Source organism: Maylandia zebra, linkage group LG5 (assembly GCF_041146795.1).
Source record: "Maylandia zebra isolate NMK-2024a linkage group LG5, Mzebra_GT3a, whole genome shotgun sequence".
Taxonomy (NCBI): domain Eukaryota; kingdom Metazoa; phylum Chordata; class Actinopteri; order Cichliformes; family Cichlidae; genus Maylandia; species Maylandia zebra.
Genome location: NC_135171.1, coordinates 21,006,436 through 21,034,384, shown reverse-complemented (window position 1 = coordinate 21,034,384; position 27,949 = coordinate 21,006,436). Strand labels below are relative to the sequence as shown.

Here is a 27,949-nt window from a genome sequence, read left to right as displayed (position 1 = left end):
GAACTAGGAAATTACAGACCAGTAACTTAAAAAATCCAAATCTGCAAAACAATGGAGAATATATGAAATGAATGGTTAAAGTACTATATAGATAATAAAATTGAAAGTGGGCTTAGAAGAGGGAGAAGTACAACTGAACCAGCTTTATGTTTAAAACATGAAATTAGAAAAGGCAATGTAAACAAACAAAGTGCCATGACATACAATATGACACAATGTGAAGAGAAGGTCAACTAGTGAAAGTGAGGAAAATAGGCATTACAAATTATTACACAGATACATTTCTTTTAAAAACTACAGAAGGATAAATACATACATGTCATGGGAAGCTTTACACTGGAAAATGTAAGTAATCAAGAGTTGGTCGTGGTTTCATGAAAGGATTACATGGGTCACACACAATGAAGAAAAACAGTAAGAAATGCAAGAGTGTTAAATGTAATCATATGTTTAATTGAAAATAACTAAGCAGACAGGAATTCTATGAGGACCATATACAGCAGATTTATCAGGCCAGTATTAGATTATGGAGTATTGTAGTGTATGGTTCAGCATCAGATACATACAAACATACAATTGCACCCAGCGCACCTGCGTGTAAAACAACCCCAATAGCAGCATAATGAGCAGAGCTGGGTGGAATGCCACTAGAAATCAGAAGGGAGCAGCTAACACTAAATTGCTGAGCAAAGTTACAGGGCCATGAACGGGGTCATCCAACATGAGGCGTTCGTAAGAGCTTTATGGGAAAAGGAAAGAAAAAACAAAGCGCTTTGGCTTGTCTCAGAGAGCAACAGAACTTAAAATAGGCCAGTTAAACATTAGTCAGACCGTGCCATTACAGGCAAAAGAGCAACAAATACTTCCTGTCGCCACAGAAGAATTTACATTAATGGAAAAGAAAGAGTAAGGATGGGGATTTTATTTTAAACATACAGTACAGGCATACATTCATCAGCACTGCAGTTTTGTCCACATTGATGCAGATGCATCAATTAGAGTGATGGTCACTGTTTCTGAGTTTCTTATCAAAGTAGAGGAAAACATTACTGACAGATTATGAATGAACATGGGAGAAATGTTCATAGTACTTGAAGATGCAAGACCAATAACTTGACTCAAATTCACTCAAAACACTCACATAGTGTACAGTATATCTATCTATCTATCTATCTACCTACCTACCTACCTACCTGTCTTCATGTATATACAATTTTAAAATGATCTTGTGTTTTCTTTCTCATTTCCCAGCACAGCCACCCCACCTTGTGTATATAGGTTATTTGAATAACTATAATAAAAAGACACTAATGATAGTTAATCAAGACAACTATTATGAGTGCCTTTTTGTTTGCACTGATGTTCATGAATAAAGTTCTTTTTTTAGAAAAAAAAATGTTTTAGTTAAACTCAGGCTGACAGGAATAAAGAGCATCATGATGCAGAAAATGTTGAAAAGGTGGCAAAAGCAATGAAAGGACGAAATGAAAGGGTAATGGTTCTGGGGAGGAGCAGGAGAGATTCCCATCTGTCATTCGTAACAGGAAAACACCAAACATGTTGTATTATACTATGAAAAATATGAAGACAGGAGACGCAAAGTGGTCCAAAAACCTCAAGAAACTAAAAGTTAACCTGGCTGTTGAAGTCTTTAAGTGGTGAACGCTATCGGGACCAGCTGGTGGCGGTAATGCACCAATTAGATGTGTGCCAACCTCAAGTATGCATCAAGAAGAAGACGCAGAAGAAGACGCTCTTCCGCCTGCTGTTTTGGTTGTGATTCCCGTCGTCTGGTCTACCTGGTTAAGGTGAGGCTGCTGGGATCAGAAAGATCAAACACCATGGCTAAAGTGAGCATAGAAACGAGACACAAGGTGGTGAGCCTGCGCCAGCAAGGTCTCTCACAGGCGGAAATCTCGCGTCAGACAGGTGTTTCCAAACGTGCTGTCCAAGCTCTTCTGCAGAAGCACAAAAAAACGGGTACGGTTGAAGATCAGAAACGCAGCGGCCGACCGAGGAAACTAAGTAAAGCGGACGAAAGACTCATTAAGCTGACTTTCCTGGAGAATCGGACCATGTCCAGTAGCGCCATCACCTCAGAGCTGGCGGTGACCAGCGGCACTCTGGTGGACCCATCCACCGTGCGGAGATGTTTGGCCAGGAGCGGTCTTAATGGGAGGAGAGGGAGCAAAAAGCAGGTCCAGATGTGTGAATCGAGCGAAGACAAGACACTCTCAGGTGAACAGAAACAGGAGGACTTGGATGTCAACAAACTGAAGCAAGAGGAGGAGGAACAATGGGAGCAGGGGGAACAAGGGGAGCAGGAGAAGCAGGGGGAACAAAAGGTGTGGACTGGAGATTCAGCAGATGAGAGATCTTACTCCAACTCGGAGGGTGGAGACAGCCACAGCGACGAGAGGCTTTAGGCAGCCTGTGAAGCATGCTGGGACTGCATTTCTGCAACTGTTGTTGAGTTTTTTGTCTGAATGTGTGAATTCCTTAAAGATACATCATGGGGGGAATTCAAATGATTTACTTTCATGTTTTTTATTTGGTTACACATTACCGTTTGGTTTACTTCTTTCTATTTAGTCACTTTGTTAGTGTCTGTTTGCCTTTATGTATCTACATTATTGTGATCAGCCAAAGATCTCCTTTGTCTTTTGTCTGCTTTGTCAACTTTGGGCACTTTATCTTATCTCGGCCTTAAAAAAAAGTCAAGTTGTTTAATTTTATGTTGCATTTAGTTTAGTTTTTGATCTTTTTGTAAATTGTTTTTCACATTTTGGGGGTAGAGTAAAACTTACATGTGCCCTTCACGCTGCATAAGCAGAAAAGGAATCCGGTGCATGTCCTCAAACGATGTCACTTGAGTCTGCATGGCACAGGCGGAAGAATGGAAGTTTTAAAATAAACAAGGAAGTTAGAGAAGCGTGAGCTTGTTAGGCATATTCTTATAATAATCAGAAGACTGGGGATATATGCTTGAACCCAAATTAGCTGATAAAAGCAGAATGTTTAAAAAAATCTTCATTTTGACATGATGGCATCAAACAGCCGCTGCAGATTTGTCTGCTGCACATCCATGATGTGAATCTCCTGTTCCACCACATCCCAAAGATTCTCCATTGGGCTGATACCTGGTGATTTAGGTACTCGGTCATGTTTAGGGAACCAGTTTGAGATGATTTGAGCCATCAGACAATGGGTACAGTGTGGTCGTATAAGGATGGATGTGGTCAGCAGCCATACTCAGGTAAGCCGTGGCATTTAAACAATGCTCAGCTGATATTAGGGGGCCCAAAGTGCAAAGAAAATATTTGATACCATACCAGCAGCTATCCAAGGTGTTGTTTACACTAAATTCTGACACTACAAATGTCACAGCTTCTTTTTCCCCCCCAGTTTTCTGTTGTCCAGTTTTGGTTTGGTGACAGAAGAGGCACCCAGTGTGGTCTTCTGCTGCTGTAGTCCATCTGCTTCTAAGTTGGACCTGTTTTGCATTTAAAGATGCTCTCCTGCATACCTTGGTTGTAATGAGTGGTTATTTGAGTTACTGTTACCTTCCAATAAGATCAAAGCAGTCGAGCTATTCTCCTCTGATCTCTGGCATCAACAAGGTGTTTTCACCACTACTGGACATTTTCTGTTTTTCTGACCATTTTCTGTAAACCTGAGAGATGCATGTGTGGGAAAGTACCATCACTTCAGTAGTTTCCGAAATGCTCAGACCAGCCTGTCTGGCACCAACAACATTCAAAGTCATTTAAATCTGTCTCCCTTCTGATGACCAGTTTGAACTTTTGCAGGTTGTGCACCTGCCTAAATGCATGGCATTGCTGCAATATGATTGGCTAATTAGACGTGTGTTTAAAAGTGCTGAGCGGGTGTACCTAATAAAGTGACCTGTTAGCATATGTGTAATATATATAGATAGATAGATAGATATACACACACAACACATACATACATACACAGGTATATATATATTTTTTACAATATGAAACTTATGTGAGAATAAAAACCTCACTTTAATTAATAATAATGAGTCAGCTGTCATCAATTTGGACTAATTGTAAAAAAAAAAAAAAAAAAAAGTACATTTACACTTACTCAAAAAATAATTAAAGCACTTTACCAGTTAGCCTATCAATGAGTATCTACATTTATATCTAAACAAATTCCAATAGAGAACTGTAGGGAGGATTTTCTATATTTACGTGATTTTTGTTGACCACAAATCGAGGAACGACTTTACAGAAACTGGTCGCAGACGACTAAGGAAAAAGCACCACCTCATCATCCCTTTCATAAAGGAGGAAAGAGAGAAACAAAACAACTGCTAAAGCCACAAAACAAGCTGACCAATATGCAAACAACAGTATGCTAAATATTTGTTTTCTGTGGTGTAGCAGTTTAAACATTTTCCTAACAAGCCTCCCCTCCTGGGAGGACACACAAATCCCCTGGGGGTTGCATCTGGAAGGGCATCTGGCGTAAAAATCTGCCAAATTAAATACTGCAGAGGTTCCTGCTGTGGTGACTGTGAATAATTTGTTTTTGTTTTGAATAATTTTTTTGTTTGTTTTTCAAATGGTCATCGTACGGTGCCTTCCATTTTTCGTATAAAAATGAATGAAGCTGTCTAATGTTTTACAGAGAAAAACAGGGGGGCAACATTCATGACAAAAATCATACTATGAGAAATATAGTATATGTAAGCATTTATTCTTGGAGGCATGGGTAAATTTTACTTATGGGACCTGTATTTTTGCTCAACTTATGTTAAATTCATAATGACATAGTGTAATATTTCATGTGTTTTTGTTCTGAGGGTGTATTAACCTCATTTAAGACCTGATAATGACCAGAAGATCTGGGATGAGGTGTTTTTACTTTTTAACCACGACCATAGGTCACGTAGTCCACGTGCGAAACCAAGTGAACATTTTTTTTTTTTTACTATAAATGCTCCTCTCCGATGGGCCCTCACGTTCAAGGCCACAGTGGCTGACAATTCTCCGCTCCCATACATGGACTGATTAGATTCTCACACGTGCTACAGAATATCAATGATCCTCCAGCCACTTGCATCTGCATAGTTGCACGTAGTCACATCTGCATACTGCACGCTGCAATGAAGGCGCATGGTAGTTGGTTAGCTCTACCTGCATGTTACAGCTCAGCAGATCATCTCAAAAACCTCCCACAGATGTCCTCTTTAGACAAACATGAGACAAGAGCTACTGCTTGGAACCTGCGTGTTTATTTAAATTTGTGGTACAACGAATGGCTTGGTGAAACGAGCAAAGGCTTTTGCAAACAGATGATTTATCCAGTGAAGCATCCAGGTTATAGTTTTTAATATGTGAGTGTAAATCAGACGGCATGGCAAACACTCAAATCAGTTATATGATGGAGAATGTCATCAAAAGATCACAAGACAGTCATTTAAATTTCTGAGCTCCTCTCAAAGCGGATATATCTGCTCGACGAAACAAAGTGTTTTGATATGAAATATGAAGATTATGAGTAAAAGCTTAAAAAATAAATACTCGGAAGCTCACATTTTCAGATTTTTGAGGGAACAGCAATAATATGAAGATTGGTGATTGGATTACATCTAGATAAACTATTAAATAACAAAGGTATTTCCCCACCAAGTATCAATACAACTCTGTACACTTCATGTTTCAGCAGTAAGAATAACAAGGAAGAAATTTGAAATTGTAAGTTGCTCCCCTTTAGAGAAATAGATTCTTTTTTTAAATTGGCTTGTTAGTTTTTTTTTATGCTGAGAGAAATATGACATGTCTGTTAGAAGAAAGCCCAGAACCAGCTGCTGGTTAGGTTAGCGTGAAGACTGGAAACCAGTGAGAACAACTAATGTGCCTCTGTCCTAAGGCCAAAAAAAAACAAAAAAAAACAAAAAAAACAACTTTGTACCATCATCTCCTTTCTTTAAGGTTTAATAGTTAAGTAGTAATATTATGAGCCTCTGCCTGATTGAACCACTAATCTTGCTTTTCAATTTTTGAGTTAAATTACTGTCACATACAAGCAGTTTCCTCCAGCTTTCTGTTTAACAGGCAGTGGATGTGGCTTAAAGTGGCAATAATTACTTTAAATCCTCATTAAGAAAATGTGGATTACATAATGTACACATTTACACATTTGCCTGACAAGCAAACAATCCCTGGTTAAATCCCAGGAGGAGAAACATATCCCTTTGGGGTTGCATAAGGAAGGGTATCAACTGGAAGTCAAATATTTGGTGGCCCCCTTTGACTGATGCAGCAGCTGAAAGTAGCTATTACAATGTAGTGGCTATCAGAGGCTCCAATGATAAAAATTCTATGACTCCATCCTGAAAGAGCAGAAAGTATACTTGATTTAAACATGGCCAAGCACCTTCTGTCCCTTAAAGGACTTCTCCCGTTCCTGGGCAGCTTCTGTCTCATGACGGCTTTCTGGAAGACCTGTTTGGATCATTTGTACATCATTTGAGGGTAGGTGTAGCCAAATTTAAATGGGATATGTTCTTCGAATGTTTGGCACCAGTTCGCGGAGGTCTCTGGCTCTCACTGGATGAAATCGTAAGCAAACACGATGTTTCACCAAAACCCACAGGTGTTGCATATGGTTTTAATCTTCGTCTGCAAATACTTCCTATACACTAGCCCAACTTGAAGAAAAATTGTGGCTTGAATAAATTAGCTGCAGAGCTGAGACAACTTTTACTGTGAAGGTGAACTTTCTCTATTTCCTGTCTGTGTCACACTCAGACACTTAAATTCAAACTACAACCACAGCAATATGCTAGCAACCAAAGCAATCACAAGGAGATTTTGGTCAACTAGTTGGCAGTTTTTCTCCTGGTGCCTGCTGGTTGCCATGGGGTCACTGAATAGGCCTGCAAAACTGGATCTTTAGCAACCACTTCCCCAGCAGCTACCATTAACCCCCAGCAACCACTCTTAATCAGTCAGGAAATGCTCATTTTTCCCTTGTAACTGGTGGTTGCTAGATGGTTGCAAACCAGTCTGTAGATGCGCATACTACTATAGCTTACACCAGGCAGCAATAATAGAAGACTGCAGAACAACCAGAGTAACAATCAAGGGTAGAAAGAAACGGGGGGGGGGGGGGGGGGGGGGTAAACAGAAAGTGTTGCAGTTTTTGCAGCATTGCTGGAAGGGTAGAGGGGTAAAGTTAAAATGTATCTATTGCCAGTTTAATGTGATCCACAGACATGAACAATGTTTTCCTCTCTCAGCAGAAAAAGTGAAGAAAAAGACGCGTTTATCCAAAAAATGATGTTCTCTATCCAAAAACATGTCATCAGACAAACATTCGAGATGATTTCTCATTGTGTTACTCAGCTTACTCATAAAAAGATAATTTCCTAACAAAGAATCAGCAAAAGAGTTTTGCAAAAAAATAAATAAATTAGACTCTACAAACAGTCGGTCGACAGCCATATAAACAACAAATACTGCCTCAGTTTTACCGTACATAAATACAGACGTGAGCCATTACCCTTGCAACAGAATCCTGAAAACTGTCACCCTACAAACCCAAGAGAATATTAAAATAATAATAATAATAATAATAATAATAACTCTTAAATCTTATCATCATTTTGCCTTTCTGAATCCGATTCCTCGCACTTCAAAAGACACCGAGCTGGAGCGTAGGCACACCATTTTAACATACCACGCGTGAACAAACTAAAAGAAGGGTAAATGCTCCTCTTGCTCTGTCTCAGTGGGCTTTGACCTTTGATAAACAGTCTGCCGCAAGGCACCAATGCATCGCTAATTTTCACTCGTGCAATCAAAGATGATGCTCGTCTCCAGATGGGATAATGAGTCTCTAGTGAATACAAAACAGACACAGATTATATCAGATATATTACACAATATCATTATTGTCACTTCAGTTTCTTTTGTTTCGAACAAAACAAATCCACTGTGATAACAAATTGCAGTTTCACCAAACATCAATGAATATGTTAGCTTAATTTCCAACCTTCTTGCATACAAAAATACATCCGCTGTAATTCCAAAATTCAAAATATCTCCTATCGTGACAGATCTACACATACATGAGTGCACTCTCTTTCTAACAGTTTTCTCCACCGGTCTCTCGCAGCTGATAATAATATTAGAAATCCTATCTGAGAAACTCACAAAGGATCTGAATGCTAGACTATTAAATTACTGTGTGCGGATTTTACAACAGCTTAAAGTGGCCATCGCAGCTTGCCGACGACATCTCAATTTTAGCTGCATGCAGCCAGCTAAGACAGAGGAGAGGAGGTGAAGGTAAAGAGTATTATGCATTCAGCGTCCCCCTGTGGGTCTGTGTGTTCTTCTATTTGGAAAACAGCTGGAAAGAGGTGCAGATCAGGCAGCTGCATGCTGGGATCTTAACCACATATCATGGTCTATTCTGCAAGTCTCAGTTTGACTCTCACTCTAACAGACTGCTTTCAACCTCGACACTGCCTCCGCATTTTAAGAACCTTTTAGAATAATAATTACATCCAGCCTGTTCAAATATGCACTTAAAAATTGCCATCTGAAGGCCAAAATGACCTTTCTGCTAATATGCTGAATTTGTTGCCAGGGGTGACAGGCATTGTGATTGAAGAAACTGCAGCCAGACAGTGGCTAAAGATGCAGACTGTGGGAAGTTTGCAGGAATTTTCTGAATGAGGCAAATAGATGGTCTGGTATCACAGACAGAAGAGGCGAGAACCCTCTCTGCCCTCCTCCCCTTCACTCTGTGGGATACGAGGGAGCATGGCTGAACGGGTCAGACCCCAGAAACGAGGTGGAGACAAGTCCTTCTTGGTGGCTGTGAACTTCCAACCCATGTGGGATCCGCAGGTTCGACACTGAGCAATCGTCCAGGCGTACCTGAAAGCAATTAAAGTGCCACATTTTCACATTTGTGATCAGTAGTGCATACAGTACTGTGTATACTTTTGGCACTTTGCTACAAGCAGAAAGCCTGAAGAACTGTTGCTCAGGACCACTTTAAAAATTACAAGGAGGTCCGGCTCTTTGGAGGCAAGAAAACAATGCAAATAAAAAAATAAAGTGCAACTTAAGACTTATGCACTGTACTCTATTGCCGCATGATTAGATGACTTCCAAGTTCCAAGTTAATGCCAACACAGTCCTCCCTGTGAGTGTGCCATAAGAATAGATTCAACGATGTCTCAGTAAAAAACGCGCCGAATCACATGTACAGTAAAGGTGAAACATACAAATGAAAACTATGTACAGAAAGTCAAATATACCTTGAATTCACATAACTAAGAAGTTCACAGTATTACTCTGTAAGCCCAGAGTCAAAGCAAAAACAAAACAAAAGCAAACCATGTCTCAAGAAACTTCTAGAATAACTCTGTATTATACTGGAGTAGCCCATTTTATCATGTGGCAGAAAAAACATAAGTAGTGGTTTGCAACTACAGAAACTGTTGATTTTGCTCATCTGTGTATCAATATTCAGAGCATGCACAGCTGCTGGAGTTGTTTATGTGTACATCTCTCAGATGAGTCGGAATGAGGTCAGATCACGTTTGCACTGAAAAGTAAAATTGATCTAGAAGTCATTTGTGTCCAAACTCATTCCTCTTAAGAGTGTGACTGTTTTTGTCTGCGACAGAACCAAATCACAAGTCCCACTCTGGAGTCTGATTCGCCTGGTCGAATCTAAACCTCAACTTCTAAAACTCTGAAACAGATTCTTACAGGTCTGTTTAATTCTGTTATCATTCACCAAATCTCTCACAGTGTAGTTCAGCGATACAACCTTAAAAATATCTTAAAATTTTAAAAGAAAAACTGACATTACTGTCAGCATAAAGTGCTTTGCACAGGTATCATGTTGCAGGAATTTAAATTGGGTTATTTAATTACTAAATGAGCCCAGTGACAGCCTGATGGCCTGTCCAGGGATTACCCTCACTTTTGCCCTATGGCAGGTAGGACAGACTAACACCCTGTGACCCTGAATGGGAAAAGCAGGAGAAGAAGGATGAGCGGATTATTAGTGTAAGTAATTTGGAGGCTTCACTGACTGCAGAATCCAAGATTGCACAACCTGAACATGCATAAAGAGATGCACCATTGATAACCAAGTTGACACAAAGTACAGTACAAAGCATTTTAATTTCAGGCACTGAGCAGTGTCACAGCAACTTGCAGCTACACCAGATGCCATTAAATTCTAAGCCCTGGGCTGTGAGGTATCAAGAGATGTGTCTCTTACTTAAAACATCCATTTATGGAAAGCACACTCATGCTGTATGCTAAAAATATTTACCCTGGAAACCAGCTGTGCAGCGTAGATGGCCTTCCAACCAGGTTAAGGTTGTTGGCTTTGTAGACAGTCAGCGTTTCGTGGACGTAACCGTGAGGGTTGACGTACGCAGCCATGGGGCCGTACAAGGACAGGCTGCAGAGAGAGGCAGAGAGAGAGAGAGAGGCAGGTGGAAAATGTGTGAATTCAGTAAACTGTTGAGCCAAAACAAAACATCATGAAAGTGAGACACTGAAAATGAAAAGGGGAAACGGGCTTTAAGAGGTCTAAAATTGAAAATGCCAAAAAGTTCAGCTGTGCTCATCATTTTTATATTAACAATGAAGACAAATTTTCTGTCTTCATCGTTTCCTTCTTAGAGCATTTTAACTCTTTTGGGTAATGTTTTCAGTGGAGCTTCTTAAGAACTTTGAATCTCATCTGTGCTATTTTCAGCTAAGCTAAAAATGCAACATAAAACTGCAGGCGTACGCATGACTCACACAATTTTAAAAACTGAATGCTTGACCACTAGATGGAAGGACTTTGGCTCTGATATACCGTGAAGGCATTTTACTGGCATGGTTGGTATCCACTTCCTGCCTTAGTGGGAGAAATCACCTCTCTCCTGTTGGTCATGATCTCTTTCAGAGTGACAGAAGAATATGAAAATAACATGAATCTTATGCTAAGACCTTAGCACCACCAGATAACAACCCATTTGGTCTGATTACACAGTGGCATCATTAAAACAGGGAGAGAAAAAAAATGAGGAAATGTCTTTTAGAGGAGTGGTGTTCATCTCCAGGTTTTTTTGCCTTTATTTGTCATCTACCTTTAGCTGGAGGAGAACATTTGCTCCTTTTCATGGAGCTAAGAGTGAAATTTGGAAACTCAAAAGGACTGCGCAAAAGTTTCAACTCATCCCTGGAGAAAAATGGGAAGAAAGTGCAGTGATTTATTAAAACATGTGCAATGATACAATGAAATACAGTATCTAAGGTAAAATAAGAGTTTGTAAAATGAGCTTGAAAGTCAATATTTACTATGATCACCTTTATACTTCAACACAGCCTGAACTTACTTATGAAAGCTTTCTTCTAATTTATTTAAGGAGTCTTCAGGAATAGTTCTCCAGGCTTCTTGAAGGACATTCAAAGAGCTTCTTTGACTGTCTTTTGTTTGTGCTGTCAAGATTACCCCACACTGTTTCAATAACCTGGAGAGGCTAAGCCAAGGCTGATATCGTTCCATTGTGCATTTTTCAAATTTGGATTCGTCTTTCAGACTTTCCGATATTGTTCATCTGCTGATGTTACTTCAGCCTGTCATTTCTTCTTTTGTCCTGTCCAGTTTTCCTACATTTCTTTAAGGACAGACCATAGACAATGGCAGGTTTTCCTAATATCTCTTTGCGAATCACCTTGTTGGTGCAAAAAGTACTATTTTATGCTGTAAACTGTATTATCTGTGGCATTTATTATAGAGTCAACAAAAACAAATGTGATTAAATTATGTGTTTTGTAGTAGGCTGACAGTAACAAAGTACCTAAAGACGCCATTTAAAATTGGTTGTTTGTATTACGTCTAGACACAATACTGGTTCATCACTTGAGCTAGGTGTCTTTTTTATGCTTGAATGATCCATAGGTCAGTGTTACGTGGCTTAATAAATAAAAACATTCCTCTCAAAATGGTCAGTTACAAGGTTTACACTGAAACGGAGTGAAAATGTCGAACGGAAAACTTCCAAAGACCTTCAGAAAAGCCTGAAGAACTATTGCTTAAAACAACTTGAAAAGGTTACAAGAAAGTCTGGCTGCTTGGAAGCAAAATATAAAGAAATGAAGATGACTCGAGACTTTTGCACAGTACTGTAAGTGGTAAAATTGTAAATTGACTGATTCTTGTATAGCTCTTTTCTACTCTCCTGGAGTACTCAAAGCGCTCTATACAACATGCCACATGCACCCAATCACACCCATTCTCACAAGCACTTTCTCTATACTGAGTGCTTCCTAACTACGGTCACGCACATTCATACTCCGATGGATGCATCGGAGAGCAACTTGGGGTTGCTCTCCGATGCCCAAGGACACTTGACATGCAGACTGGAGTAGCCAGGGATCGAACCACCAACCTTCCGATTAGTAGGTGACCAATTCTACCGCCTGGCTGCTCTACCGCTACAGCCAGGCGGTAGAGCAGCTCCTGTACAGCGCTAAACCCACGCCATGAATAAGGTTTGAAGTATCAAAAGCCAAACACAATCAGAAATGACGCATCAAAAGACATTTTGATGTCCCACACACACAAACACACTAAGTATAATCAGCCCCAAAAACTTCATTTTCAGTCAGTCTTTAAAGCGGTAATTTGGTTACATTTAATGTACTTCTGCTCTGGCATTGAAAGAAGATGCATTAGCACCATACAGTATGTAAATTCGTCAGAGGCAGTGCTTCAACTATTAGTCTGCTTGCCTCTCTCACACATAATCACTCACTGACTCAAAATATATGGATGACAAAACAGAGAGTGCACTTTTCTCATAAACCCCTAAGAATGTTCTGGGCAATTTCATGACTGTTCAAGGTTTTTTGTGTCACTGTTGGACAAACAGATTAACCATTACACAGCAAACTGTCAGAAAATGACATTATATAACAGTGTGCATATAAGAGAGTGCACTTAGACTGTGTGAGTGAGGAGGTGTAGAGAAGCACCACTTACTTTCCTGATGTAATCCCAGAGTTTACGTAACTCTCAGACAGACAAATTGGTCTTAACTTTGACGTGCTAATAATTTCAGTGATTACAATGAAGAAAAAAAAACAAGAAGAACTTGGATAATAAGACCTAATAAAACTGTCATAAACCTCCACCCCCAATTATGCCAGCTGCTCCGGAAACAACTCAAAAAACTATAAAAGTCTACTACACTCCATTATTGTTAAAAGCAGGAAAAACTGCCGACTTGAACATGGAAATCTGTGAAATCTGTGAAGTTGGTTACATCATCTTTTATTCTATTACTGAATCCAAATTTCCAGTGATGTGAGAAGGATGTTACTAGTGCTGAGACGGAACCACTATGTGCTGATCACTATCAACTACTATTTTAACAAAAATCAAAAACAAGCGCTCACCTGAAGATCTCATTTTTTGTGGTGATTTCCGTGTCCTGGCACTGTTTACAGCACAGCGACGTGCACTGAGGAGGAGGAGAGAAAAGAGGGTTTTAACAATATGTATACATGTCACATATTTTCAAAGCAAAGCGTCCACTGTTGAGGCTCATTGAGGGCGTTATATTAATCATGCCATTCGTCACGCTTCCACAAATGCGACTCAAAACATGGCCCGAGCTCAGGTCACGTCAGTGTCGTTGGTGAGAGGGATTATTATCCTCAATCAGAAAGAAGGGACAACAGATAATGGGCAAACACATTTAACGAGCACTTCACAAATCAAGCTTCAGCTTCTGATTCAACACAAGTGCGACACACTGATCACTGTTTATATAAACATGCCTGGAAAATCATTAACATTAACTTACCATCCTCCTCCTGAATCAGTCATCTGAGCTTGCTAACCAATTAGATGTTTGTTTGTTTTTCTAATTTTACTCCTTATTATTTGGATTTGGCTAACTGACTAGAGCCACACCTTTTTTTCTTTTTTTTTTAAAACCATTTTTCATTCACAACATAGAAAACATGTTAGTAAATCAGTCTGTAAATGACTAAGAACTGACGAGAGGAATGTTGTCCTATTCTTCTCCGAGTCATTTGATGTTACGTACTGTATGTTTACACTGAGGAACAATTTGTTGCAGATTGGTGAAGGCCAGCCCATCTTTACTTCTGAGGAACTCTACCTCTCTAAGGTGCTTTTTAAAAAAAAATGTTATACCCACTCATGTTACTGGCCTCTTGTCAATTTAATTCATTAGTTGCAAAATGATTTCTTTTTAGTACCTTGCTTCCTTTCCCAGACTTTTTTGTTTTCATCCCAGCTTTCAGAGACATGGTGCTGCCATCAAACAGCTTAACATATCCTCTTACCCCAAACGGTCGCAGCAGATGGCCACCCCTCCAGGCCAGCCTAGTTCTGCTGGAGGTTTCTCCGTGTTAAAAGGGAGTTTTTCCTTCCCACTGTGGCCAAAGCGCTTGCTCATAGGGGGTCATATGATTTTGGGGTTTTTCTCTGAATTTATCATTGTAGGGTCTACCTTACAATATAACGCGCCTTGAGGCGACTGTTGTTGTGATTTATATTTAATATTTTTAAGTACCTTGATTGCAATCTTTTTTTTTTTTTAATTTGTTATTAGATTAAGACCCTGATATCATAGTGTGAGCCACTACGATATCAGATGTGTTGTCCATTCAGAGAGCCGCCGGTCATGGAAGAAAGGTGAAGAGCATATCAGGATGATTTGTGATGGAAGTAAAAGGAAAGGTGGCAGTGAGATCGGGTGTGTCATATACAGTTAGGTCCATAATTTGTTGTAATTAAGCACCTTTACACCACCACAGTGAGTTTCAAATTAAAGAATCAAGATTGTAGACTTTGAGCTTTAATTCCAGACGCTTCAAGTCCTGCATTAACTGTGTGGGGATTTCAGCCATTTTTATACAGTCTCCCATTTTCAGAGACTCAAAAGCAACTGGAAAAAAAATTACATAATTTGAATAAGGAGCCTAAAGTCTAAAACTCATGAAGAAGACTCTTGATTGGAGAACCTGACAGAACCTGACTTAGTTAGATGATCTTAACTTACATATATTACATATACTTTATTTCTCATTAAATAACGGGGAAAAGGCTTCAACTAGCCTTGTCAGTCAATCGTCCAGTTCATTTTGTACCTCTGAAAATGAGGGACTATGCACATAAATTGCCAAAATTCCTAAACAGGTAATACAAAGCTTTCTGTAAAAAACCTTTGAATGAAAGCTAAAACGCTGCACTTCAATCACTTCAATCTTGAGTATATAAAATCCACTATGTTGGTGTACAGAGGCAAAATGACAAGAAATGTCACAGAAACTTATGGACTCAATTGCAGGTTCGAGATAAAAGGTCAGGAAGCAGAACTGTAGGTAGTTTCTCATGCGAAGGAGATTTACACTGGGAATGAAAATGATGGACAGGATTAGGAATGAGCATATTAGAGGGAAGGCTCAGGGACAAAATGGAGAGGAAGGAGAAATGATGGTTATCTTTAAGAGAAGGTTATTAAAGTTTGAGCTTCTGGGCAAGAGGGGAAAAAAAAAGAAGGCACAAGAGGTTTGTGGATGTTGTGAGAGCAGACAGTCAGGTGCTGGACATGTGACAGAGCAAGACAAAAAAGACTGGGAGAGATGAAAATGGATGATCGACAATGTGGAATCCTAATGGGAGTATCTAAGAGAAGAAGGAGTAAACAATGTGTGTTTGATGCTGATGAAAGCCCCGTGAGGGCGTAACCCGTCTCCGTATTAACCAATACGCTACACAATATAGGAGCTTTAATGCAACTCCTCTCCTTCCCTTCTTTGATTTTACTCTCATTAAGCACTCACACATAGCTTTTTGTCATCCTCTTCAGATGAACACAAACAAAGTAGCTATTGCTGTTCTCCACTGAGCATGTGTGGAACATGTCTTCCTGTGCTCAAGTATGGCAATGACTGAAGAGGGCCTGAAGAATAGTCTCTGTAAATAGCGGACCTGACTAAAGGGATTAGAAGAACAGCTACCAGACCAGAGATGATTTCAAATCATCTGGAGTGGGAGTTAAATGTTTTTGCCAAATGTAACAATTATGAAGCAATTTCAATCGCAGCAAAGTGATGAAACCACTGACCAGCATAAGTGTCCTTACTACAAAGCCATACTGCTAACACGGCTAAAAACAACCTGTGACTGCTTTGGCCCACATGACTGAGTAAAAGCAGATCTACAGTGGCCAGAGTGCTTTGTTTTGAGTTTTTTTCTTTAATTGAAATATGGATAGCTCTCTTGCTGTGTCCAACCTCTCCTTAAAATCAGATCAACCCCTTCAAGGTGACAAACAGCTGATGTTCACTGCATGCTAAATACCGGTCCATTAACCTTAAATGCTGCAATGGCTGCTTTTGACTCTGAAAACTGAAATATTGCAGCACTAACACATCTGTCAGCCCCCGTCAGACATGGTTAAATATAACAAGACACACCAGAGGGACACTGTGTGCTCAGTAAAGCACAAGTAGGAATCTTATCACTGCATAAGACAAATTATGTCTGAGGTTTGGGGCAGGTCAGCGAGGCTGTTGGTGACTTTTACTTACCCGATCCATAATGTCTAGCTCACAGCGAAGTCTCTGGATGGCGCTGCCAATCTTTAATAGCTGGAGCCGCAGAGCATCATCTATGGGCAGACAGGCTGCTACTCTGTAGGAGAAATCTGACAGAGCGTAGACAGAAGGACAAGAGAGCGATGAAATAAAGAGGACAGAAAGTACAACGAACACAAACAAATTGCGAGTGTGCATGTTTACATACAGATGAGGACAGAATTATTAGCCCCCCTAAAAAAGTAGTTCCCAATAGGGATTGCGTACCATATTTTACTTTGCACACAGAAACAAAACAATTTCACAAGAAACAGAAACAATCAGGTGAAAATTATTAACCCCCCTGATGCTAATAATCTATTGCGTATCCTTTTTTCTGGGTAACACCTTGCAGATATTTGTTGTGGTTTTCACACACGTCTTCTGAGCAATCCCAGCCCATTCTTCTTTGGTCAATCTCCACCACCCCCTCCTCCTTCTGGTCTTCGGTACACACCATAAATTTTCATTCGGATTCAAGCCAGGGCTTTGTGCAGACTAGCCAGTAATGTTCACTTTGGTCTTCTGATAGCAATTCTTCACCAGGAGCCATGTATGTTTTGAGTCACTGTGCTGGAAGACAAAGCAATGACCCAGAACCAGTTAAGCTGCTGACTGCTTTCTTTTAAAATCTCCATGTCTTTCTTCTTTATTCCTTCCACCTTGATGAGATTCCTAGTTCCAGATGCACCGAAGAATCCCTACATGATACTCCGACCACCATGTTTCATTGTGGTGCTCTCTGGGCTGTCCACCGCTCTTCTTCCTCCAGATATAAGCAACGTTTCTGTGGCCAAATAGTTCTGCGTAATCTTTTTCCAGGTTGTCTTTAGCATATTTCAGTCTGGTTTAAAAGTGTCTTTTTCTACAGAAGTGGAGTTTTTCCCCTTCAGCAACCTTGCAGTCCATTCCTGTGCGGCGTTCCAGTGAGTGTCCTTTGATCCTACAATTTCTGACTTTGCTAAATCATTTACTAGTGTCTCTGCATTTTGTTCTGGGGTCTTTAAACACATCTCTCACTAGTTTTCATTCCAGAGCCTTTGGAAGCCTTTTTGGCTTCCTGCCTCTGCCAGGCTTGCTCTGTATTAATAGCTCTCTTTGAATTTATTATTGATACGTCTCACTCCAGTTCGTGACTCTCAGAAAACCTTGTATATCCATCTCCTGCCTTGTGACCATCAACAATTCCTTTTCTTAAATCTAAACTTATTTTATTTTATTTTTGGAACAACACTTTCTCAAGTGACATTCTGCAAAAAAACTAGTGTGTTTAGAAAAGCTATGTAGAAATTCCCCTTGACTTCATCACTTTAATAATAGGGGAGGTAATAATTTTGTCTGCATCTGTACCTGTACCTTCTGGAATAAAATCAACATAGTCTGACCTACTGCATTCGCCGGGAGGGAATCATCCTTCAGATTCTCATCCCATTCATGAAGCTGTTTCTTCACCCTGTTCATGAGCGACTCCTGTGAGGTGAACCACCAAAAGCCGAGAAATCTTGGTTTATATTCATTTGTGTGTCATGTTTATATATAGAGGAGGAAGTGCCGCGGGCTGCAGTACTTACTGAATCATAGAGTGCGTAGACCCAGGGTGGCCATGGCGTCAGACTGGCACAGTGAAACTTTCTCTGTGGTCAATAACACATGTATCACTTAAATCAAATCTAATCTGATGATTATGGAAGCAACACAAGATCCGTCCCTTTGTCATATAGAGAAGTAAAAGTAGCATGTTCCAGGTCACGGTTTTGCACATGGGCTACTTTCACATCCAGTGTTAATGTCACCTGCACAGATACCTTAACATGTCATCTACTTATTCTCCTTTAACAGTAGACATTAACATTTTCTCCTACTAAAACAATCTAACACCTGCCAACACATCTGCACTAAGTCACTTTCTCTACTGTTTTTAACTGTATTGATTTATTTCACATCTTTACATTATGAAACACATCAGCTGCAACAACTAGTCAATTCATGTGAGTGAACTGGATTAAAATGAACTATGTACTAACTAAACACACCATAGGTTATATGTACAGGTTGTATTTGGAAATGTCAAACAATAAAGATTAGCATGCCCAACTCCAAACATGCTGAACCATAAAAATATCAAGCTAATTCAGCACTCAGTTAAATGTAGGCAGTATTTAATATTACAAGACAGAAAAAAGCCGCTTATCTTTTTTTTACCACTTACAGTTTATGGAGGTAAAAATCCCAGAATTTTTGGACAATGACACATTTTTTGCAATTTTGCCTCAGTACTTCATCACAACAGATCTGAATCAGACAATCAAAATGCGTTTGAATTGGCAGGATTTCAGCTTTAATTCAAGTAGTTTTACTAACTGCATTAACAGTTTAGGAGTTAGAGACGTTTTTATCTTGGGTTTTTTTTTAATTGTTTTTAATAACAATTTTCAGGGGCTCAGAGGTAATTGGACAATTGAATGTTAATCAGTATAATGGGCAGATAAGGTCTCTTCCCTCGTTGGCGAGATGTTGTTGGAAGTGAGGGAGGCCATCATTAGACTGAAAAAAGTAAATAAACCTACGAGGGACAGCACAAACTTTAGGTCCAAATCAACAATCAAAGGCCTGAAAGACCACAGACGACCCCTACCAAATGATCATAACCAAATTAATTTAATAGCAACATCTGACCAAGTCAAGAACACTCAGTGAGATACAGTTGCATCATTGTCAAAGTCTACAATTAAGAGATGACTTCATGATTGGGAAAGGAGGATTTACAAGAAGGTGCAAACTACTGGTTACACTAAAGAACAAAAACACTGATAATCGCCAATGGTATGACTCACCCTAGTAGCAGAGACACCTGTGGGATCAATTTCAAAACCCTACATGAACTTCTTCTTGTGTTACTGCGTTTAAAAGATTTTCAGAAAACTTGACCTTGGGCTCAAACTCAAGGTCGTTGAGATTTTTATTAGCTGCACCCACTGTATTAAATTCAAACATTGCCTCATTCTCGAGTTATCACATTCACAAACTCACAATCATCCCGCTAACTGTGATGACGACAATACCCCTTCAGCCATAAGAGGACAGATTAGACTTTCCCAGAAAACATCTAAAGAAAACATCTAAAAGAGCCCGCGTCGGTCTAAAATAAGTTCTTTGGACAGATGAACCCAAGAAGAACTTGTACGAGCTAGGAAGAGAAAAGTATGGAGAAGGAAAAAAACAGCCCTTGAGCCAAATCAAAATACATCTGTGAAACATAGTGCAGGAAGTGTCATGATACAGGCATGTATCGTTTGCCAGTGGAACTGGACCACTAGTGTTTATTGACGATGTGACTGCTGATAGAAGCAGGAGGATGAATGACTGATAAAAGTGTACAGGGCTATGTCTGCTCAGATTCAACCAAATCCTGCACTTCACACTGCAAATGGACTATGACCCAAAGCATACTGCAAAAACAAGCTGAGATTTTCTCAGGGCAAAATATTTTAGATATTCTTCGGTGGCCAAGTTAGTCACCTGATCTCAACCCAACAGAGCATGCTTTTCAGTTATCAAAGACAAAACTAAAGGCAGAGAGAGCCAAGGTCTAGCAGAGGATCTCAGGGGAGGAAACAGCTTTTGATTATGTCCACAGAATTTCATCAAGTATTAAAGACATTCCATGTAATTAACATTATGTTAGTTTGTCCAATTACTTTTAGGTAGTTAATGCAACATTTTAGGAAAAATTGTGATTTTATTTAAAATCTACTGTGGTGGTGTAGAGAGGCATAATCTTTTTTTATGTCACTGTCCAAAAACCTTTGGATCTAACAGTATAGGATTAGGGTGGGATTCAGTGAAAAGGATTCAGGTGAAAATGCTCATTTTGCTCATGATTCAAATGGAAACTTCACCACATATTTCTAGTAATTCTTTGAATGTATTTCAGGTCTTCACTTTCACACAAAACTAGACTTTGATTATTTAGTTGGTCCGCGCAGGACCTGACAGCTCGAGGGTCGTCAGGTCCTGCGCGGACCAACTGTGTGGGGTGATGGAGCACCTCTTCAACCTGAGCCTGAGGTTGGGAAGAGTCCCACAGCTCTGGAAAACCTCCTGTGTTGTACCAGTGCCAAAGACTTCACGCCCCAAGGACCTCAACAGCTACAGGCCGGTGGCTCTGACATCCCACCTGATGAAGACCCTGGAGCGGTTGGTCCTGGCTCAGCTTCGGCGCCTAATAAGCTCATCACTGGACCCACTTCAGTTTGCCTACCAGCCTGGCATTGGCGCGGATGATGCCGTCATTCACCTCCTACATCGTTCCCTCGCTCACCTGGAGACCGCTGGAAGCACTGTGAGAATCATGTTCTTTGATTTCTCCAGTGCCTTCAACACCATTCTTCCCTCGGTTCTAAAGGACAAGCTGGTGAACTCTGGAGTGGACCATCACCTCACTACCTGGATCCTGGACTACCTCACCGACCGACCACAGTATGTGAGGACTCAGGGCTGTGTGTCGGACAGGGTCGTCTGCAGTACGGGGGCCCCACAGGGAACGGTTCTGGCTCCGTTCCTCTTCACCATCTACACTGCAGACTTCTCCCACAATTCCACCCAGTGCTTCCTGCAGAAGTTCTCTGATGACTCTGCAATAGTGGCAAAATAGTGGACAGCTACAGGTACCTTGGTGTTCATCTGAACAATAGACTGGACTGGACTCATAACTCAGACGCCCTCTACAGGAAAGGGCAGAGCAGGCTGTACCTGCTGCGGAGACTCAGGTCGTTTGGGGTGGAGGGCCCACTCCTGAAGAAATTCTATGACTCTGTTGTGGCTTCTGCTATCTTTTATGGTGTGGTCTGCTGGGGCGGCAGCATCTCTGCTGGGGACAGGAAGAGACTGAACAGGGTGATCCGAAGGGCCAGCTCTGTTCTAGGATGCCCTCTGGACCCAGTGGAGGTGGTGAGTGACAGGAGAACGGCGGCTAAGCTGTCATCCCTGTTGGACAACATCTCCCACCCCATGCAGCAGACTGTGACAGCACTGAGCAGCTCCTTCAGTGGGAGACTGCGGCACCCACGGTGTGGGACGGAGAGATTTCGCAGGTCTTTCCTCCCCACTGCTGTCAGACTCCATAATAAAGACTTTAACTGATCAAGCACACACATCCATACATATGCAATAATACTAAGTGCAATAATCCTTTCTGTCATCGTTGTATTTTTACTCAGTTGTATATAGTATTTGTATTCTATTTTTATCTTATTGTATATTTATTTTATTTTATTCTACTGTATATAGTATTTTATTTTATTCTATTCTGTACAGTTGTGTACTGTATTTATTCTTATTGTATTCTAATTTTTGCCTCATAACTTTTGCACTGTCCACTTCCTGCTGTGACAAAATAAATTTCCCACGTGTGGGACTAATAAAGGTTATCTTATCTTATCTTAAACAGGCACCGACTGATCTGATGTTTTACTGAACAGTTTCTCAAAGTGGAAAAATACATTTTGCATCTTAGATGAGGAAATTCATCTTAACTTTCTTGTCACTGTCATCTGATTCAAACATCTCCAAAAGTAGAAACTGTTACTTTTAGAAAGCGCACACAGATTTCACGTTTGTGCATGATTCTCTGTACCTGTTTGTAGTTATTCCACCAGCACTGAGCCTGTTTGCAGCTCTGACTTGGAGGTTTGGAAGAAGGGTGCATGTGGAGCCTGGACAGAGGCGTTAGCTGCACAGCGGAGAGGGGGTCTGGAAGGATTCGTTCTGGAAGGATCTGCACTTTAGCCTGTTTGATCCTGAGAAGAGGAACAAAAGCAGACAATAACAAAGACCCGTGACACAAAAGAAGGGAAATGTGAATGATGACAGCAGAATATGAGTGAAACTGAGCAGGCGAATAGTAGATTAAACAAATGGTGCACTGGCCAAACGCTACATTACAGGATGTTTGGATCATTGAGGTGATCACAAAAAGGTGCCATCTGGGTTTTTTCCTCACTCGACAATAAGAAATATTTTGCCAGTGCCCGACACAGATTATTCTCAGTGAACTTCGTGCAGAGAAATACAAAGCAAAGCCAGACCACAGAGAAACAAGAAACGCTGCCTCACAGCTGTAGGGCTAAATCCATGTCTGTCCAGACTTGACCTTTTAATCTGATCTAAAATATAATTACTAAGCCATTTCATCTTAGAAACATTACAGGGAGGATGTTTACTGAAATAGAAAGAATAGACAGAAAAAGTACAAAGTATATTTTAATTTTAAACAAGAGAAAGCGCAGACTGCATGTAATTGAGTGATTGATTAAATGCTGTATTTTCCAAGAGTCACAACAGAAGGTCAACACAATCATGGCAACCACTGTATGTGTATTATATAACCTCAATTAGAGAAAAGGAAAATGCCTTAATAAAGCCTCATTTTTATGGACAGTATGTGCCGATGATTTCCAGGGAGGATGTGGGTTAATATGATCTATTACATGACTTCAATAGATACATCTTTATCAATGCTTCCTTTTTTTTCAGTCCAAAAAGACAATATGCTTTGCATTTACGCAGCTGCACTGAACTCTGGAATAAGTCAGAAACGTAAATCTGTTGTTGCAACAGCCCTCTTCACAAATTTCAACATGTGAGGATGATTCTAGAGGCGGTGAAAAAAAATATTGCAAAAGCATAGTATTGTGATTGTGATTTTGTGTGGTGATATTGTATGGATCTGGAGACACTAAATATTGATATTTTATTAAATACAATTAAAATACTCTGGGAGTACTATGCACGAGAGGGCATCTCATGCATCATCATCCTGTGATAATGTTAGCCAAGTAAACTTACATTATATAAGATAAGAGATAAGATAAGATAGAACTTTATTAATCCCTCGGGTGGGTTCCTCTGGGAAATTCGACTTCCAAAAAAAAAGCACAGCAACGACCGAAGTTACAGTTACAGAATTGTTTATATATATATATATATATATATATATATATATATATATATATATATATATATATATATATATATATATATATATATATATATATATATATATAGATATATATATATATATATATATATATATATATATATCTCATCTCAACCGAAAAACCATCCAACACTGGACACGCTTAGCTTGACAAAGCTACTTCCAAATTAAAAGCAAGCTAATGACTCAGTGACGCAAGTAAAAATAGGACTTATGGTGGCGAGATGGTTGCCCAGAACTTGAGTGTTGCACAGTCATGACCACTTGTGCAATCATAAGGCAAATGCACAGATCACCCAATAGGAGACAACCTTTCTGCAAACAGTCACATTCTGATTTGAACTGACTGCAGTCACTCACAGAGAGATTGTTAAAGGTTTGCACAGACATGCTGTCTAATTTATAAATGCAGACAGTTTGCCATCAGTCTGAATGAGTCTTTGTCAATGAGCACAACTCGAGGGGACTCGACACAACTGGCTGTCAGCTGGTTGTATTCTGGTTTTGTTCCAATGGAAGAGGAAGACTGCTGAGCATAAATGTAATAGATAGATGTGAATTTCAGTTTATGTAGACAGCAACAGATATGCAAATTTCAATGATTTACCATTGAATTATTAGAAACAGACTGCGTGTACTTGCCAACTTGCCCCATTCAAAGGTAGACTGATTACAGACTTTTAGTGATAAGTGTTGTTATGTTTGACAATCTCATTTTGCAGCAAAAAGAAAAAAAAGAACTAAAATGACATAACATTATCTTACTGGATAAAAGGGATACTTTGCAGTTGATGATAAATTGCAATATACAGTATGTTATTAAAATACACAACATTTTGCAGAATGTTCAAAATCATAATAATCTCATATTGTGTAGTCTGTTTACCACCTCTTGGTAATATAGATAGGTATAGAGCTGACATCACCTCTACACATCCACATGCACATCCACGCGATGCTGAATTGCTGTAATCTCTGGTTTCCACAAGCAAATGTTTTAAGAAACTACATTTCTTTTAAGTACATCTATTAGAGACAGCCTCCATGCTACTTGTTTTGAAGCAGTTTGTGACGCAATAAAAACCTGTGTTTCTAGTTGATTTTATCAAGTGTTAGATTGTCCCCTAGTGGTCAAATACTGTGTGACTGTTGACGGTGTGTCTCTGTGCCATTATTGACATAGTTTTCCTTCTCATCTAAATGTGTTTCTGACTAGTTGTCCGGCTGAAAACCTGCAGGTATGCAACTCCTGTAGAAAACAGCTGTCTCACTAAATGCAAGAAACAAAGTTTCCTTTTTTTACTGCAGAAACTCTGAATTAAACAAGAAAAATGTTTTGCACCCATTTTCTGTTCCACAGCTGGCTGCATTTTTTTCCTTTGCATATATTTGATTTCATTTGGCATTTTTTAAGGGTTATGTGTGGCTTTGTTGATTTGTCGCACATCTTTGAACCAGGGATTGGCAGTAAGAATTCAGCCCCCACCTTTGGTTTAATACTTTATGAGGGAACTTCAACTTACCCATCTGCTTGAGTTCTTATCTCGTGGACCTTAAATCGCTGCCTCCCTATAGCCTTCACTTTGACTGTTTCAATGCCGTACTCCTGCTCCTCTCTGTATGCATAGATTTCAGCCGTAGTTCCAAACTCTGCATCCGGCTCACCTGTATCGCTGCAGACACACATCAGATGCAGAAATTGAAATGAAATGCTGAGAATTATCCACCAGTGACCCACAAGAAACAGTTTACATAAAGAAGAGTCATGGAAATTTGCACCTGTGGTCACAAGGTTACACACACACTCAACGTGGACATGAATGCCATAGTAATTTTGGCTTAAAAAAACAACAACAACAAAACAAACAAACATTAAAACAAGAATTAGAGTACACAAGCCTGAATTTATCTGGGATTTTCTATAACCCATTTTCTATAATCCACAGAGGATCTGCCACTCTTCTTGGCAGAATTGTTAAGAGTGCGTTTCAATTCATTGATTTCCTGGTATGGACCTGGCTTTTAAGTGTTGTTTACAAGTTTTCAATTGATTTGAGGTCTTTAGAAAGACCATTCCAGAAGCTTTTACCTGCTTTAGCCATTCCAAAACAAGTTTTTGTGTGTGTTTGGGATCATTGCCCTGCTGAAAGATGCAATTCTATACACGTTTTAACCATCTAGCTGTGAGTGAGTTAAAGTTGAAGAATTTAGAGGTGGTACACTTTCATTATTTCATGTACTTTGTGCCATGTACCAGAGCCACAGGCAACAAAACAAACCTGGACCATGATGCTATCACCACCATATTTATGCAGCTAGTACTGTGTTACTAGGTTTGCAGCCTCACCTGACGCCAGTGTCAGGTAAATAACATGTGACCACACCCTCATGCAATCACCTGAGGTGCAGGAAAATCTAAACACCTGTGCCACCATAACAAATAAACAAAACATAAACATTCATTTTGGTTTTATAGTGAGGTCCTTGGACTTTCCCATTGTTCTAAGTATTGGTCAATCCTGGGAAAGAGACACTACCAGTTGTAGTCAACCGTGATCAGAAATGAGATATTAATAGACCTAAGACTTGTCAGGTTAAAAGACACTGCATAACCTTCACATATTTGAAGATTTAAGTGAGTGTGTGTAAGCCAGAGTGTATAACTTTAACCCTCCATGGATTAGAGAAAATCCAAAAATAATTTCAAACTTCTGATATATGTTTTACAATCATTCAACCCTGGGGGAAAAAAACAGTTCAAAGACATCATTAAAAGCCCAAAATTGCAGTGACATTCATGCCTATGATGAGTGTGTGCAACCTTCTGACCACAACTGTATTTTCTTCAAATGAAAACAAAAAAATGCTTTCCATTTGTAGGAGTTGTGCATCTTTCCATGATTGCCAGCATACACAGAGATTTTAACAGCATCACACACCTGTGTGCGAGCACAGCAAAAGTGCGGTCTCTCTGGATGACGCTCCTCATCATGCTGACCTCCTGCGGCCTGAAGAGCTGCAGAGGCAGCGTCTGGCCCGGCACCAGCATCACAGCTGTGTGTGGCAGCACGGGAATGGTCTGACAGCTGTCGTCATCGTGGACCGTACGGCCATGAAACTCCTCCATGTCTGAACCCAGGTACTGGCACACAAAAAGGGGGTTAGATTAACACAGCAGCTGCAGAGAAACTAAAACTCTGAGAAGGATCACATGCATGAAAGCAAATCATGTAAAAAAAGATGTTAGAATAAGAGGGATTGTGATGCATGACTCACTGAATGTGATGTGGGAAGACTAGGGTCAAAGGTGATGATGTTGGGCTTTTCTGCCTCCTCACTGTCTCGATCTTCGGTCTCCATGTCATCCTCCTCTTCCTCCTCCTCATTGTCTGTCACAGCGCACAAGTGTACACAGAGAGGCTAAGTTAGGTAGCTCGTTGACAAGCCTTAGACGTAAAAGCTTCACCTTAATAAATCGCACTGATGGCATAATTGAAAAGAAAGCGAAAGCAGAGGGTTGAGACAGTGAGAGTGATCACTAACAGTGGCCTGCTGTGGAGGTGTGTTAGCTAGCATTTAGCAGGAGGAAGAGAAACGCACTGTCCCGGTGAAAACACCGAGCAGGCTTTCGGTCAGCTTAACGGGTACCTGGTAAGAGCTGTAACTGGTTCCCCATGTTGTCGTTGGCGTTGTCTTCCCCTCCACCCCTCTCGTCAGCCATATCCTTGTGTTTACAATACTAAGTCTTCTTCTACGGCGTATCAATGTGCAGGACCCGGTGGAAATATAGCGCCCCCCGGCGACATCGCTACATAATGTACACTGTTGAAATGCCATTTTACTACGGTGGCCCCGAGGGGCCAAACGAAAGCAGAATAAATGCAGCAAAAGAATAAAAAAACACGTCGGGGGAAAAAATAGAGAAAAAAGGAAACAAATTAAAAAAGAAATTAGAAATAATAAATAAATACAATTTTTTAAAAATGGCTCAAACGCGACAGCCAAAAAGTAAAATTTTTAAAGTAATTACTGGGTTTTATCTCACTTATTTGTGCAGCGATACAAATGTTCCAATGACAAAGATCATGAAAAAGTTCAATTTGGCTGCATGTCAGCAAAGTTATCTGACATTAGTGATGTTAGTTAGTACTTAATGCAGGTTCCACTTGCTTTTAAAGCTTTTACTTTATGATGCACGCCATTCAAAGATCGACTTTAACGTTAAAAAGACATTACGATTTTATGAATAACTAATGCCAGAATATTCACA

General features: G+C 40.0%; 1 protein-coding gene across 1 annotated transcript; it reads right to left on the bottom strand.

Annotated features, from left to right (window-relative positions):
- Positions 1–5,244: 5,244 nt before the first annotated feature.
- Positions 5,245–27,482, bottom strand: crbn (cereblon). The gene is made up of 11 exons (XM_004544888.5): positions 27,328–27,482; positions 26,956–27,068; positions 26,619–26,821; positions 25,203–25,352; positions 22,318–22,480; positions 18,254–18,316; positions 18,068–18,152; positions 16,638–16,753; positions 13,467–13,531; positions 10,342–10,473; positions 5,245–8,924 (listed from the first exon to the last, which is right to left on the bottom strand). Exons 1-11 carry the CDS (start codon positions 27,398–27,400, stop codon positions 8,741–8,743), a joined length of 1,347 nt encoding a protein of 448 aa, XP_004544945.1. The 5' UTR covers positions 27,401–27,482; the 3' UTR covers positions 5,245–8,740.
- Positions 27,483–27,949: the final 467 nt, after the last annotated feature.